The sequence below is a fragment of the Ornithodoros turicata genome, chromosome 5 (genome assembly GCF_037126465.1).
Source record: "Ornithodoros turicata isolate Travis chromosome 5, ASM3712646v1, whole genome shotgun sequence".
Taxonomy (NCBI): Eukaryota; Metazoa; Arthropoda; class Arachnida; order Ixodida; family Argasidae; genus Ornithodoros; species Ornithodoros turicata.
In genome coordinates this window covers 41,927,118-41,940,083 of record NC_088205.1, presented here as the reverse complement: position 1 = coordinate 41,940,083, position 12,966 = coordinate 41,927,118, and the positions used below count along the sequence as shown (strand labels likewise).

General features: G+C 47.1%; 1 protein-coding gene across 1 annotated transcript in view; it reads right to left on the bottom strand.

Annotated features, from left to right (window-relative positions):
* Positions 1-12,966, bottom strand: part of LOC135394401 (uncharacterized) — a 158,332-nt gene that overhangs the window by 6,072 nt on the left and 139,294 nt on the right. Inside the window, exons 3-4 of the mRNA XM_064625129.1 lie at positions 8,585-8,674; positions 5,572-7,122 (exon numbers count right to left, since the gene is read on the bottom strand). Coding sequence (XP_064481199.1) covers positions 5,572-7,122; positions 8,585-8,651 — 1,618 coding nt within the window. The 5' untranslated portion in view covers positions 8,652-8,674. The remainder of the gene's footprint in view (positions 1-5,571; positions 7,123-8,584; positions 8,675-12,966) is intronic.

Below are 12,966 nucleotides of genomic sequence, written 5' to 3'. Positions count from 1 at the left end.
GGACACTCGCTGCTTGCTATTTCGGCCTCGCAACCGGTAAACGTGAAATTCACCTTCACGAAGTGTGGTTGATCAAACACGTCGGAACTTCGCAAATAATACGCGACAACTATGGCCTTCTCTTTGGACAACTTGGTTACGCCTGTCAGAAGTATATGAGCAGCGTTTAATACTCGTTCGCCTCCAACGCATCGAGAATCAACATTGCAGTTCAGCAATCTCAAAATCGAAACTAAGTGACAACCTGGATACGTCCGCCATGTTGGAGTTAAGATGCGCCACCTACAGGTCGTGGAAAACGCGAATACGTACTGCTGCCTCTTCAATAACATGGCAAACGCGCTCTTTGTACATTGTTTTAGCGACAATATGTCGCTGAGCTTTTTGGAAATCCCCGAGACTGTTGCATCGTTTCATGTGCCGTTTTGGAAACCTTCGCAGAACAGTAAGAAACGCCTGTACGCCTTAAAGGTGTTGCGACACTTTCTCTGATGTATTGAAGCATAATAGATATGCATCGTACTCATTATGAGAGCACCGTGGAAAAAAGAATTTTTCCTCTCGCTATACTGGTTCGGAAGATAGGCGCAGTCACAAAACGACGACCCACGGTGTGACCTCACGGACCCCTCTCCCCCATTTGGCTTGGGAGACGCGCGTCTTCCCTCGCTGCTCCTGTGTGACGTCACCGATGTCGCTTCTTCGGGGCCGTTTTTCTCTGTATCTGCTCACGTCATGGACCTGAAAACTTGAATATGGGATGATGCCGGGTGATAGAATAGTTTTTCGTATTTATCTGGGAAAGCTGGAAACCAACTGTCACAACACCTTTAACATTTCACACCTCAGAGAACACAAAGGTGTAGCAACGCAGAAGTGGTAGGATTTCGGGCTACGCCTACACCGAATTCAAACCAATCAAGCACGACCCTGTCTCTCGTTCGACCCAACGAAACGCCTCAAAACATCCGGCTACAATAAGAGCTCAATCGGCGGTCGGGGGTGGTGCTGTAAATATTGCTACTGTCGAAAGCAGTAATTATTAAGAACGAAGTAACACCATCAGACTTAGTTTGTTTCAGGTTCGAGGCTGCGCGTTTCATTACGCAAAGGTCATAAACAAGAAACGTGATGAGCTCGGACTCAGGACGGTTTGCGGGGAGAACGGTGAACTCAACAGATGGTTCGTTCGAGTGACGCCGTTCGTTCCGGACGACTTTTGCCTGCAGTTCGCCAGCCACCTCCTGTCTGCGAAGCACGGCCTGTCGCCGCTTAATGTAGCACGAGCGGAACAGTTGATGGAACAGTTGAACGAACAGTACCACAGGGACTACTGTGGTACACGCCCTACCGCGGGACGTTGGGGACAATTTGATAACCCGGGCTCCAGGACGACGAACATGGTCGAAGGCTGGCATAACGGCCTACACAGCCGCTTCACGTCCCGCCACCCGAACTTCGCAGAGTTCCTGAAGTTCTTGCATGTCACCCCGTACACTACACAGAACAGGATAGAAGCACTCCTGCTTGACCCTGCTTGGTCAAGGGATCCACGAGTGAAGAGATCCACCGGTGGATCTCTCGACTCGGTGGATCTCTTGATCCGTTGGATCTCTTGACGTGGAATCGAAGCTTTACAGAGTAACTGTTTAATACGTATTTCCGAATGCACTCTCAGAAAAAAGGGAGTACGGGAAACTCCTTTGGGGGGTGTTTAGGCTACTCCCCTTGTAAGGGTGTTCCCTTGACTCCCTTTCCTGAGGGTGTTCCCCTGACACCCTCCCTACAGGTGTTCCGTTGACTACGCTACCCAAGCACACTGCAGAGAACGCTATGCGCTCCGTTTTCCACTCTGTCATTAAGTGATGCTATAGTTCATTTGTCTTTTTTGTTTGTTTTTTGCGCAGATACTGATTTGCGTTGCACCGCGTTACAAAAACAATATTACCCTCGCCCGAAAACACGAACAACAGGCGCAGTGCTTCTCTGCCTTGCTCAAAGTCAGGTAGTCCGATACCCAACTACCCAAGCGGAACATCGAACGTCCCTCAGAAGCAGTCATTGGGATTGCAGTACGATATTACCCGGAATTTTACAACCCGCTCCTAGAGTACAGAAGAGGGGAACACTTTCGTAACGGTGACGGACATACGCCTCATCAACATGAACTGCATCTGCAGTTACTTCAAGGCACTTAGCGTTACCGAACAGATATCCCTTTCGATCGGACATTGCGTTTCTTACTTGACCTGCAGCTTCCCTTGTCATTAGAGAGTATTTCCACGGACATTTTCCTTCGAATGAAACGACCGATTCGAGTGTCAATTACAATCATACCAAAAAAGACTGCATTTGTAGAAGCGGGCATCTTTATGAGCACAAGAAAACAAGATGTAGGCACCAGCTTGCTTGTAAGGTTGCAGTATACCTGTTCCTCAGTACGTAATGTTGAGTGCTTTCCAATTATATGTGCCACAAACGGCTTTTCTTGGGACAGTCAGGAAAAGTAAATGTCTTCTGCAGTGATACAGCTACTTTGGCCATGTCAGACACAGGCTTGTCCATCTCTTTTTTCATTATTGTCTCGGTGTGTCTCGATAATCTTAACAAACGAATAAAAGTACTGTTGCATAGCCTGGAAGAACCTCGTCGTAAACACTGGGGAGTGAGGCTGACACCCGTCCATGAAGGGAGTGCACGCAACACTCCCCATTAGATACGGTCACGGAAGGGTGTCGCTGCAATGCACTCTCTGTTCGCGAGGGTGTCCGAGCACCAGTTGACTCACTTTTTTCTGAGAGTGTGGTGTAACCGTTGGGACATTATGTTAAACTGTGAAAAGACTGTCCTCCTCGCTATCACCACCAAAAGGCAACATAATCCATCCCATTATTTCATTACCTGTAAACGAGGTGAAGGAATTCAAATATTTCGGTGTCACGCTCACGTCTGACTTAAAATGGTCGAGTCACATTGATCGAACTTCTACTCCTGTTCTGTATAAACTGGGATATCTAAAAAGGAGACTTTCAAAAAGCCCGCCTCAAGTTCAACTACTTGCCTTCAACTGGGTAATTAGGTCAGTTCTTGAATATGCAATCGTGGTGTGGGACCCGTCCGGCAAAAGTGACAAAGAAGCTTGAAATGTGTCAACGAAGGCTTGTACGGTTCATTTTCAATGTGATGGCAGGCGAGACTTGATTACTAAGCTTATGAGGGATAATAATATTGCAACTCTACAGGGTAGGAGAAAAGTCGCTCGGCTTAAGTTTTCCTCTCAGATCTTTAAAGGACAATCTCCATTAAAAGATCACTTATGTCGCTACGCTCGCGTATCTCGCGCCATATGCATCATTTTTCTTTTAGACCAACATTTGCAGACACTTGTTCCATTAAAAACTCGTTTTTCGTTCGCGCAATCCCTGGAATGGAATTCGTTGCCCTTTGATGTAGTTAAAGCTGAAACAGCTAGTAGTTTCGAAGCAGCTACGTTATTTCGTTGTTACTACTACGTTGCTAAGTTTCGAAGAGTCTGTTATGGCGAATTCGTGTGGACATTTCGTGGCAACTTTTCTTGCCAGATCCCGAGTAGTCATGTTCGCTTGGTCAAAGCGAAGCAATCTCGCATGTTCGCGTGGCGCTTTCCGAGCGCCCGGAATTTGCCAGCTAGCACTTTTTTCACCCGGCCTCGATACGAACGGGCAGCGGGTTGCCCCACTATATCCGGTGTCGTCACATCCGCACTCCAAGGGTGGCGAGGGCCCGCATTGGCCCGCACGTCGAAGTTCACGTGGGCTAGCAGACGACGAAACCCGAAGACGAGCGACAGCGATGCTCCTAGCGTGATCCAAGTGTCTAAGACCGCTAGATTCCTGGCACTCATGTTCGGGTGGCAACGGTCACGTGATCCAGCGCTGGCAATTTCCGAGCAATCTCCGAGCGCTAGGCCGTGTTGCCATGAAATGACCACCCGAATTCGCCATTAGAAGGGCTGCTGGCCACACTGGCCACACTACCAACCTTCCCGAAACGCACTCTCCGGGTCTCTTAGTCAGCTGGACACTCGCCCCTTCTCTCTATAAAAATTGCTTGGTCCCTGACCGAATCCAGCTCACCAACGCTCTGCGCTCAAAGCTCTTTGGACCTTTTTGGACACAATAGGACTTTGATCCTTAATGTAAAGGGGCTCACTCTTTCATTCCCCACATCACCACCAGCAATGGGGTAGATTATCGCCCCTGGCGATGAAACTCCCCATTCATTATCTTAAAATAAAGGTGTTGTTGTTCCTATGTCTTTGTGGGGCTATTCTACTGTAGTAAGCGGAAGTCATCGTAAGATCATTCTGGAATTCTATGCTGGTCCCTCTTCCTAATCTCCCTACTCCTCCTTCCCCAGTGTGCTGTGTCAGGTTACAGCAGGCCAGGCTCTGGAATTCTATTGAATGAGCCATGTGGGAGTCATGTGGAAGCCAGGGGTCAGCGTCTTGACAGGGAATAAGAAGTCGTACAGTCGGCTGCTTAGTTAGGCCGGTCCCTGCTAGTTGTGGTTATTCTGCTTACGTGTGACGCTGTCATCGCACTGAGGAAGGGACTTGGAGTCGCCACGCGAACAACGAACGATCGAAAAAAAAAAAAATAGACACGGGGGACTACTTCAGCTTCAAAATGCCTGTGGTCGAGGTCATTGGGAATGATGTTGTGTCGCGGTATCCACAGGCGGTATATACCTATCTTGTCCTAGCAACGCACGCTTCCTTGTCAGCTCTCACCTGGTACCCGATCATACGGTAAGTGTTTTTCAGACCTACAACAAAGCACTTCTATCAAGTGGCGCTGTAGAGTGGCAAATACAGCAAAATGAAAGACCACAATTTTGAGGAGTGACTGGGTTAGTGCGTAAAGCAAGATTATGCGGCTCATTTGTTGAGACACGCAAAATAGTACTGCTTACTTCTCACGCGCGAGTCTTTCGCGCTCTTTCAGCTGTCCTAATCACTTGCGAGTTGGGCTTCTTTTTTTTTTTTTCGAAGCACACAGGGGCAGAAGTTATTTGCATGAGTTGGAAGTAACAGCCCGAGTAACGGGTTACTTTGATACTCGTTACTCAATTACATTTTGAGTGGAGTAATTTGTCACGGTAATCAATGACTTTTGCGCTAGAAGAGTAACGGTAATCAATTACTTTTTTTTAGTAACGGGCACAAGTCTGGTATCTGCATATTGGTACAGAGGTGATGTTCGATACCACATTGAACATCGTCTTTTACTGCGTCGAAGGACAGAGTTATTTCTCCAATTTGTCGTCGTGTAGCCTAGCCTTTCAACCTCGAAATTCCGTCCATTTATTTCTCTCGCAACGCTCATTTCACCGCCGCTAAAAGGGGACCGTTGGAAAGCTCTGGAAGCCATCTGCCTTCGTGTAGCATATGTACCATTTTTTACCTTCTAACTTGCAGCATTAACACGGGGACTGTGAGTTGTACATGCACGTGCTCTTCTAAAGAACAACATACTGAAAAGTACAAATTCACAAACACGTATCAGAGACAAGGCTGTACTGATGACTTACCTATACAAAAGTGCAAGACGATCAGCAGGCACTGGATAGTCAATCTCTGCCTTGTGGACACGAGCTTCTGCCCATAGGATACCAAGGCGACCCACAGCACAGGCAATGTGAATGCTTCCATCGCTTCAAAAGGCATCGTCCACCAACGCGCAGTCACGTACGACAAGCCAGCTGTCCGTGTGGCATAGAACATGAAGGCAAACACCAGCAAGTTAGCCCGACCAATATTCCGAACCAAGCTCTTGGCTATGGCTATGAAGGGCGCAGAGCAACCCATGGGAATAGCTATGGATAGGCCGATGAGAAGGTTATTGCCGCCCATGTCCACGTATATCCAATGCAGGTACATCTCCAGGTATCCCCATATGCAACCGAGTAGTAGTACCAAAATGACAAGAAACGTCATGTCCAATGAACAGAAACGCGGCTCAGGAGTCAGGGTGTAAGCATAGCTATTGGTCAAGTTCAGCTTCTTTTCATCCATGGAAGGCAAAGACAGAATAAGAGCACAAGCTATCAGGGCCAACCCAGCAAAAAGCAGTACAGCTGGGCTATAGTCGGTCGTTCCCGCAATCGAGCTATAGTAATCTACCAACAATCCAGCGATAGCAGAGAACAGAGTCATGCCGAACGCAGCCCATAGCTTGATCTTCCCGTAGAGACCATTGAAATCATTGATGCTGAGAATGGTAACGGCTTCTAACAGGTAGAATGCACTGATTGCCCAAAAGTCTGCAAACAGTCTCACACCAAGAGCAGCCCAGAATGTCAGTCGGGGGTCAGCCTGTACCCCCACGCACGGTGCAGAATGCATTTGTCGTCCAAGGGCATCTGCTATAGTCACGGAGCAACGAATGAAACAATTTTCCGGATGTGGCCTACATATATAGTCTGAAAACTGCTTCTGGTTGACAAGGATTGGTGCCAGAAGATCGAAACTACAAACGTCAATCACGGCATCCTGGTCTGCGCCCTTCCGTCCAGCGTATTCCCGAAACTCATTGGCTTTAACGCCGTATAACGTCCTCGCTGTCGCCGCGAGGAAGCTTGCCCTAAATTCCACCGTTGAGTTCTCCTTACTTCCGGCTTCGTGAAAGACACACACGTTTCCCTCATGACTTTGAAAACAGAAGTGAATGGGTTGAATCGCAGAAGTGTTGTGAGCTCCATCTTGCGGACAGTTGTACTGGCAGTTGGCTAGGCGGAATGTGGCAATGCCTTTTGGGTTAAGGCGTGATCCCGAGCACGAGTCCCAGTCTGGACACCTTTCTAGGTACAAACCTGAAGGGCAGTCGAATTCCACGAGGGGAGTCCGTGGAACGCGAACTATCTTAGGGATTACAAGAAGCGCGACATAACCAATGCCTGCGAAAAAGATGGAAACAAACAGTGCACCCCTGTATTTGGACCACTTTTCCGCTAGGAGTCCTAGGATGACAGGGCCAAGGGAACTGCAGAAGGCGGCAGCCGTGTGGATGATGACGACTTCTTCGTCCGACAATCCCAAAGATCGTAACTGGAGTGTTAGGAATGGAACAAGAGCGGCTACCGCTGGAAAGAAAATTAGATTTACGTAAGTCTCATATATGCACATAGTAAAAAATTCGCATGATCACACTGCCTCTTGATCAACGAAATTTGTTTTGTCGTGCATGTGTCCACAAGCAGCTTTATTTGCAATCTGCGATTCTGGATCGCAATCTACAAGTTACGTTATATAAGTGTTGACTGTGACTGTCGGTATTGAATGAACAAGCCACAGGATGGACATAACCGTACTCTCCTATGTGCTACAATAAACAGGAAGGTAGTTGCTAAATACCTATTCAGTTATAAAGATGCACTGCACCTAAGCTATGCACTTATTTTATTTTCACAGTTAATGCCACTCCGAACAACGCTGTGTGCTGACTCCCACATATTCATCCTCGAAGAAAGTTTGATATTCCTAGACACACAACCGTTACTACGTTTTCTTCAGATACACTACCGCAACTACCACCGCAATGGCAAGCAAGAGAATGCAAGAAGTTGACAAGCAAACAATCTTTTTTCTCGCATTGCTTTGGTGGTCGCTGGCCCTTGATAGTTCTTCCGTTCCTTGCTCAACACTGATGCCGCAGTTCTCAATGTTAGCCTCAATGCTGTCGATAAGTTCGCTCTGCTCGTGAACTATAGATGCAAGGTCGTTGAAGATCGTGTTGACGCCAGAGATGTCAGACTCCAATCGCCGAATAGCTTCTTCCCTCGCACGTAGTTCCTTTATGTCGTCGTCTTCGGTCATAAGCGTTTGTTGTTGCAAATGGGCAGGTTTCACGCAACTATCATTGTTCGTCTCCAGACATTCTGCCGGCTTTACGTTAGTGCACTCTCGTTCACGTTCCGCCGAGGTACGCTGTATATTGTGGAACGATAACAAGGCCGCTTTCAAGTCATTCGCAAGTTTTTCCTTACGGGCCCTGTTCCCTGGTAGGTCATTTCCAGGTGCTGCAGCAAGTGCCCTAAGCTTAATATTAATGTTCTTGGCGAGATGGTTCGTGTTCTGTTCCACGCGATGTAGTTCAGAGCGTAGGTTCTCCGAGTCACTGGATGTCCCCAGTTGCTCCACAATTCCCCGTATGGTATCAACGTTTGCATACACCTTATCGATACTAGACTGGATTGCCTGTGACAGGGTAGAGAAGCCTTCAGCGTTGTCGGCGTTGCTCACCGCTTTTGATCGCTTCCAGGGCATCGTTACTCGTTGAATCGCAAATGGGAAGAATACGCACGTTAGTTGGCGTAGGTCATCCTCTTCTTCTACTTCTTGTTGTGACACACAGCCAAAGGGCAATAGATCAATGGGTGGGTTGATGACAAGATGAAGAGTATAGCGTAGATTTCGCTATTGATTTTAGGAGGAATAATAATAATTGAGAGTACATGTAAATTGGGGCTTAGGATATTAGAAGGAAACCCTGGTACTCACGCTATGCTAAACAGACCACGCTAGCTTCTAGGCATGACTGCTTACCTGATAAGAAGAATGATGTCACAGAGACCAAAGGAAGTAGCTTCCGCACTTTAACGCTGACTCCCATCCTTAAGTTCTGAGGGCTTCACACTGCGAGATAGATTAGACTAAGTTAGAAAGAAAAACATCACAATACAGGATTAATACGCCTTATTAGCGAGCTTTAGTGCATCGAAAGACGTTGACGACAACGGTTCCGAAAACGCAATAAAAGTCAACCACGCTACTCCTCGGATGTGGCCACATTACATTCCTATACAGGGTGTCTCAGTTAAATCCCCCGGCTAAATAATTCGCGAACGGGTGCACCAATCGAATAACTTTCTTTTTTTACAAGTATCTGTGCGATACCATGTACAGGCTGCGCACCGTGTGAATTAGTGGGAGGCGCTCATTATTTAAATAAAAATTCAAAATGAGTCTCGTGAAAAACATAACTTCTAAAGCAGGGCGCCGTCGGCATTCAAATGGGTGCTACACCTTTTGGGACCTTCAGTGGACACCTTTTCGATAAACACCTGCCACCGAAGCAGGTCATTTGCTGCAGTAATTAATTGGTTTCGGTTTACATATTTTTGTCGCGGCTGGTCGCGGTGAAGCGCAAAAGTACGCTCTTCCACTCCCTTATCCACCAATGAATTACGCGTTCTTGAGCTTACTTCGCAACGGAGAGTGCTGAAGAAAAAGTAACAGCGTCATACAGGCTTCGCCAGTCCCCCACCTCGCGTATCTGACTGATATGCACCCTTTCTCTGTTATGATCGCACGAACGAAACACGGTTTATCGCACAGTACCTTGATATCACATGCTTTCCACTAGCACAGCATTGGCCCAACCTTTTTCTTCGGCACTCCCCGTTGCGAAGTAAGCTCAAGAAAACGTAATTCATTGGTGGATAAGGGAGTGGAAGACCGTCCTTTTGCGCTTCACCGCGATGAGCCGCGACAAAAATATGTAAACCGAAACCAATTAATTACTGAAATAAATGACCCGCTTCGGTGGCAGATTTTTATCGAAAAGGTGTCCACTGAAGGTCCCAAAAGGAGTAGCACCCATTTTAATGCCAACGGCGCCCTGCCGTAGAAGTTACGTTTTTCACGAAACTCATTTGAATTTTTATTTAAATAATGAGCGCCTCCCACTCATTCACACGGTGCGCAGCTTGTCGGTGGTATCGGACAGATACTTGTAAAAAAGAGAGTTATTCGATTGGTGCGCCCGTTCGCGAATTATTTAGCACGGGGATTTAACTGAGACACCTGGTATAGGCGTGGATTTGACAGCTTCCCTTATCGTATCGTTTTCGTTGTGTGGCTCTCATGTACTCAAACTCGTAATTGTACCGAACACGTATAGCACCCCGAAAAGCACCCCTACCAGCATGCGTAGCAGGTACGCGAATATCGCCATGTCCACCCGGGACACATACTAACCCCCCTGTCCCCCACATCTTCCTGCTGTCCTCTCTCCATCTGTCCACATCTGTACGCCGCTCATATCCACAGTTGCTCCGCCACGCTAACACGGAATAATAAAAAAAAAGAATTTCACCATAACAGCATCGTCAGGCTTGCGCAATGGAGTCGCCTATTCTATTCTAATTCCATTCTGAGTTATGGAGTCGCGTGCTAATTCCTTTCCCTTCAGTTGGTCGGAATGGGGAGGTATGTTAATTCCCACCCCTGGAATGGCTAGCCACTCTTAGCAACCCCATTCTTTAAAATCCTGTAAAAAAAAAGCTGCCGATTGTCCAAAGAATATCTATATAAATATATATAAATACATATTTCAAATTAAAAAAGTGCAGACGATCGCGGAATGTGTTGCGATTTTCAGCGGCAGCTGTTAGTGGCTTTTCATGACACTGCTGCTAAATGTATCGGCATCGCTGCTAAATGTCACAACGCTTTCCGCGACGCTCTACAAATTTGTTTGTAAAATGTTTATTATATGTTTACAGAGGGGTTGTTGATTGCTGGAAGGAACTCCAGGACAAGGCAGAGACGTATCCAGGACAACAACGTCACTTTGGGTTATGTCTTTTTCTTGTCTCGGGGTTCCTCTCGGGGGTCTTGCTCTTGCCTCCACCTCCCACCAAGCGTTTGTGAAATAAACATTATCATTATCCTTATTATTATTATTTACAGCCAGCTAGCCTGCATCTTATCTTTCCTTCAAGGCTGCTAAAAAAGGATCCCATAATGCCGTACAGACCTCCGCCGTGTATCGGGGCATGATCGAGGCGCTGGATGGTGGCGGCTCTTAAAACAGAGGGGGGAGGGGGGACTAGCTTGCCGTTGTTGGCCGTACAGAAGTGGGCATCGCCACGACTACAGCAAAAAAGAAAAAAAAAAGTAACCAGAACTTCATCGCATTGCACGCTCGTAGCCAACCACCGCCGCGATGTTGATGTTGATGAAGAAAAATACTAGAGAGAGGTTGCATTCGTCACACGACAAATTCGGCAACTCCCATAAACAGACCCCCCTCCCCAAAGGTGAAAAAAATAAATAAAAGAGAACCCCCCCACCCCCACTTTCGCGATAGCTCTCGGCCAAAGGCCAAATTCACCGGTTAACGTGACTGACTCCAACGCACACCTCCCTGCCACCGCCCCGAATGACATCATTCTGCCCCTGATTGGTTAGAAACGGGAGGCGTAGACCTTTTGACCGTGAATCCGGGCGCCGGTTGTGCTGCCAGGGTGTTTTTCCTGGGGTTTCCTCAGACGGCTTTGAGACACATGTCGGCACAGTTCTCTGTGAAGTCGGCCTAGGACGCACGATCCCCCCGAGCAACATGCCGCCACGCCGGCAGGCAGAGCGCGCGGAAATAGAACACCGCCGTCACCACCACCCAGTGACACTTATGCAGTTATCTTAATTGCCACAAAGCGGTTTCCACTAAGTCCAGCATTGACGAGTCTAGCACCCCAAGCTGACCAAGCTCGTCAAAGCTGAACTTAGTTCAATAGATGACGTCGCGCGTGGAGGAGCTTTCAACCACGACCTACTACTATACTAGAGACCTGGACATCCGCAAAGCTCCCAGCTCTGAGGTAATAGTTCTGGCAATCGCCGCTTGGCTATGGGATTTGGCGCTAGTTCGCACTATTCGTTACCACGTGACTTGCCGAAACCGCGGCAAAGCATGGTGGCCTGAGTTGACAACGACGACGAAGGAGTGAGAGAATAGTGCGTGCTTAGCAACAGCTTGGTAGCACGAAAAACGGTGGCAAGGGCGACAGCAATATTCCCTCTCCCCAATAATGCTATGTGGCGCTTGCAGCGGCCACTACTGTAACTATCCCATGACCCGGCTCTCCCATAGGCGATTGCCAGTTGTCCAGGTCTCTAGTATAGAGTAGGTCGTGCTTTCAACTTCGCCAAGTACAAAATAAATGTTTCCCTTTCCCTGCCACGGAAGTTAGGTCTACGTCAATGCTGATCAAATTCAATGTGTGAGCAATACGCCCACTAGCACGACCGTGATAGAATGAACAACGAGAAAGTGCACCGCTTCCAGAGTTGTACACGTTACTCGAAAAAAGTAATTGGTTACAATTACTGTTACTACTGCGCGAAAAGGAATTATTTACCGTTACAAATTACTTCATCCAAAATGTAATATGTTACCGATTAAAAATGTAACGCGTTACTTTTCCCATTACTTTTAAATTGTGGGCCATAGCAAAGCCAACAAGCCTGCTGTGAATGCAACCATGCAGCTCTTGTTGCAAATTCTAATATGAGACACCAACATACTTGATAAGTGAATTGCACAAATACATTTGAAAGTAACATACAAAACGCATGCACGCGTTTATTACAGATTTATATACAGATTTAAAACAACATCGAAACATCCGCGTCGAAACAACCGCTTGATTTTGTTACTATTGTTATGTTCAGCCCGCACAATTTATCAATACAGTCACCTATTTTACTGTTGCTTCAATTATGTCTCGGTTGTAAGGGATTATCACATCCCAAGCAGCACAATGTACTGAAAGTCGAGTGCAATAGGGGTGGACGGGGAGGTGGAAGGTCTTGAACAGACCATTGGTAAGACACATACCACCCACCCCTATTGCACTCGACTTTCAGTACATTGTGCTGCTTGGGATTACTGTGGTGTGCATGGAACACGTGTGGACTAGAGACGGCCGTCACAGTGACCTCTGCGTCATTGCTTCAGTCGAACTCGCGGTGGAACAGAATAGATTGGCTTGCTGAAAAAGGTTGCCATTGTTGACAGAAGGTTAAAAAGGTAATCGATTACTCAGTAATTGATTATCGAAAATTGTAATCAGATTACTTGGAAAATTACTTCCTCACAAAATTAATTGATTACGTTAAAAAATTACTGAAAAAAGTAATTG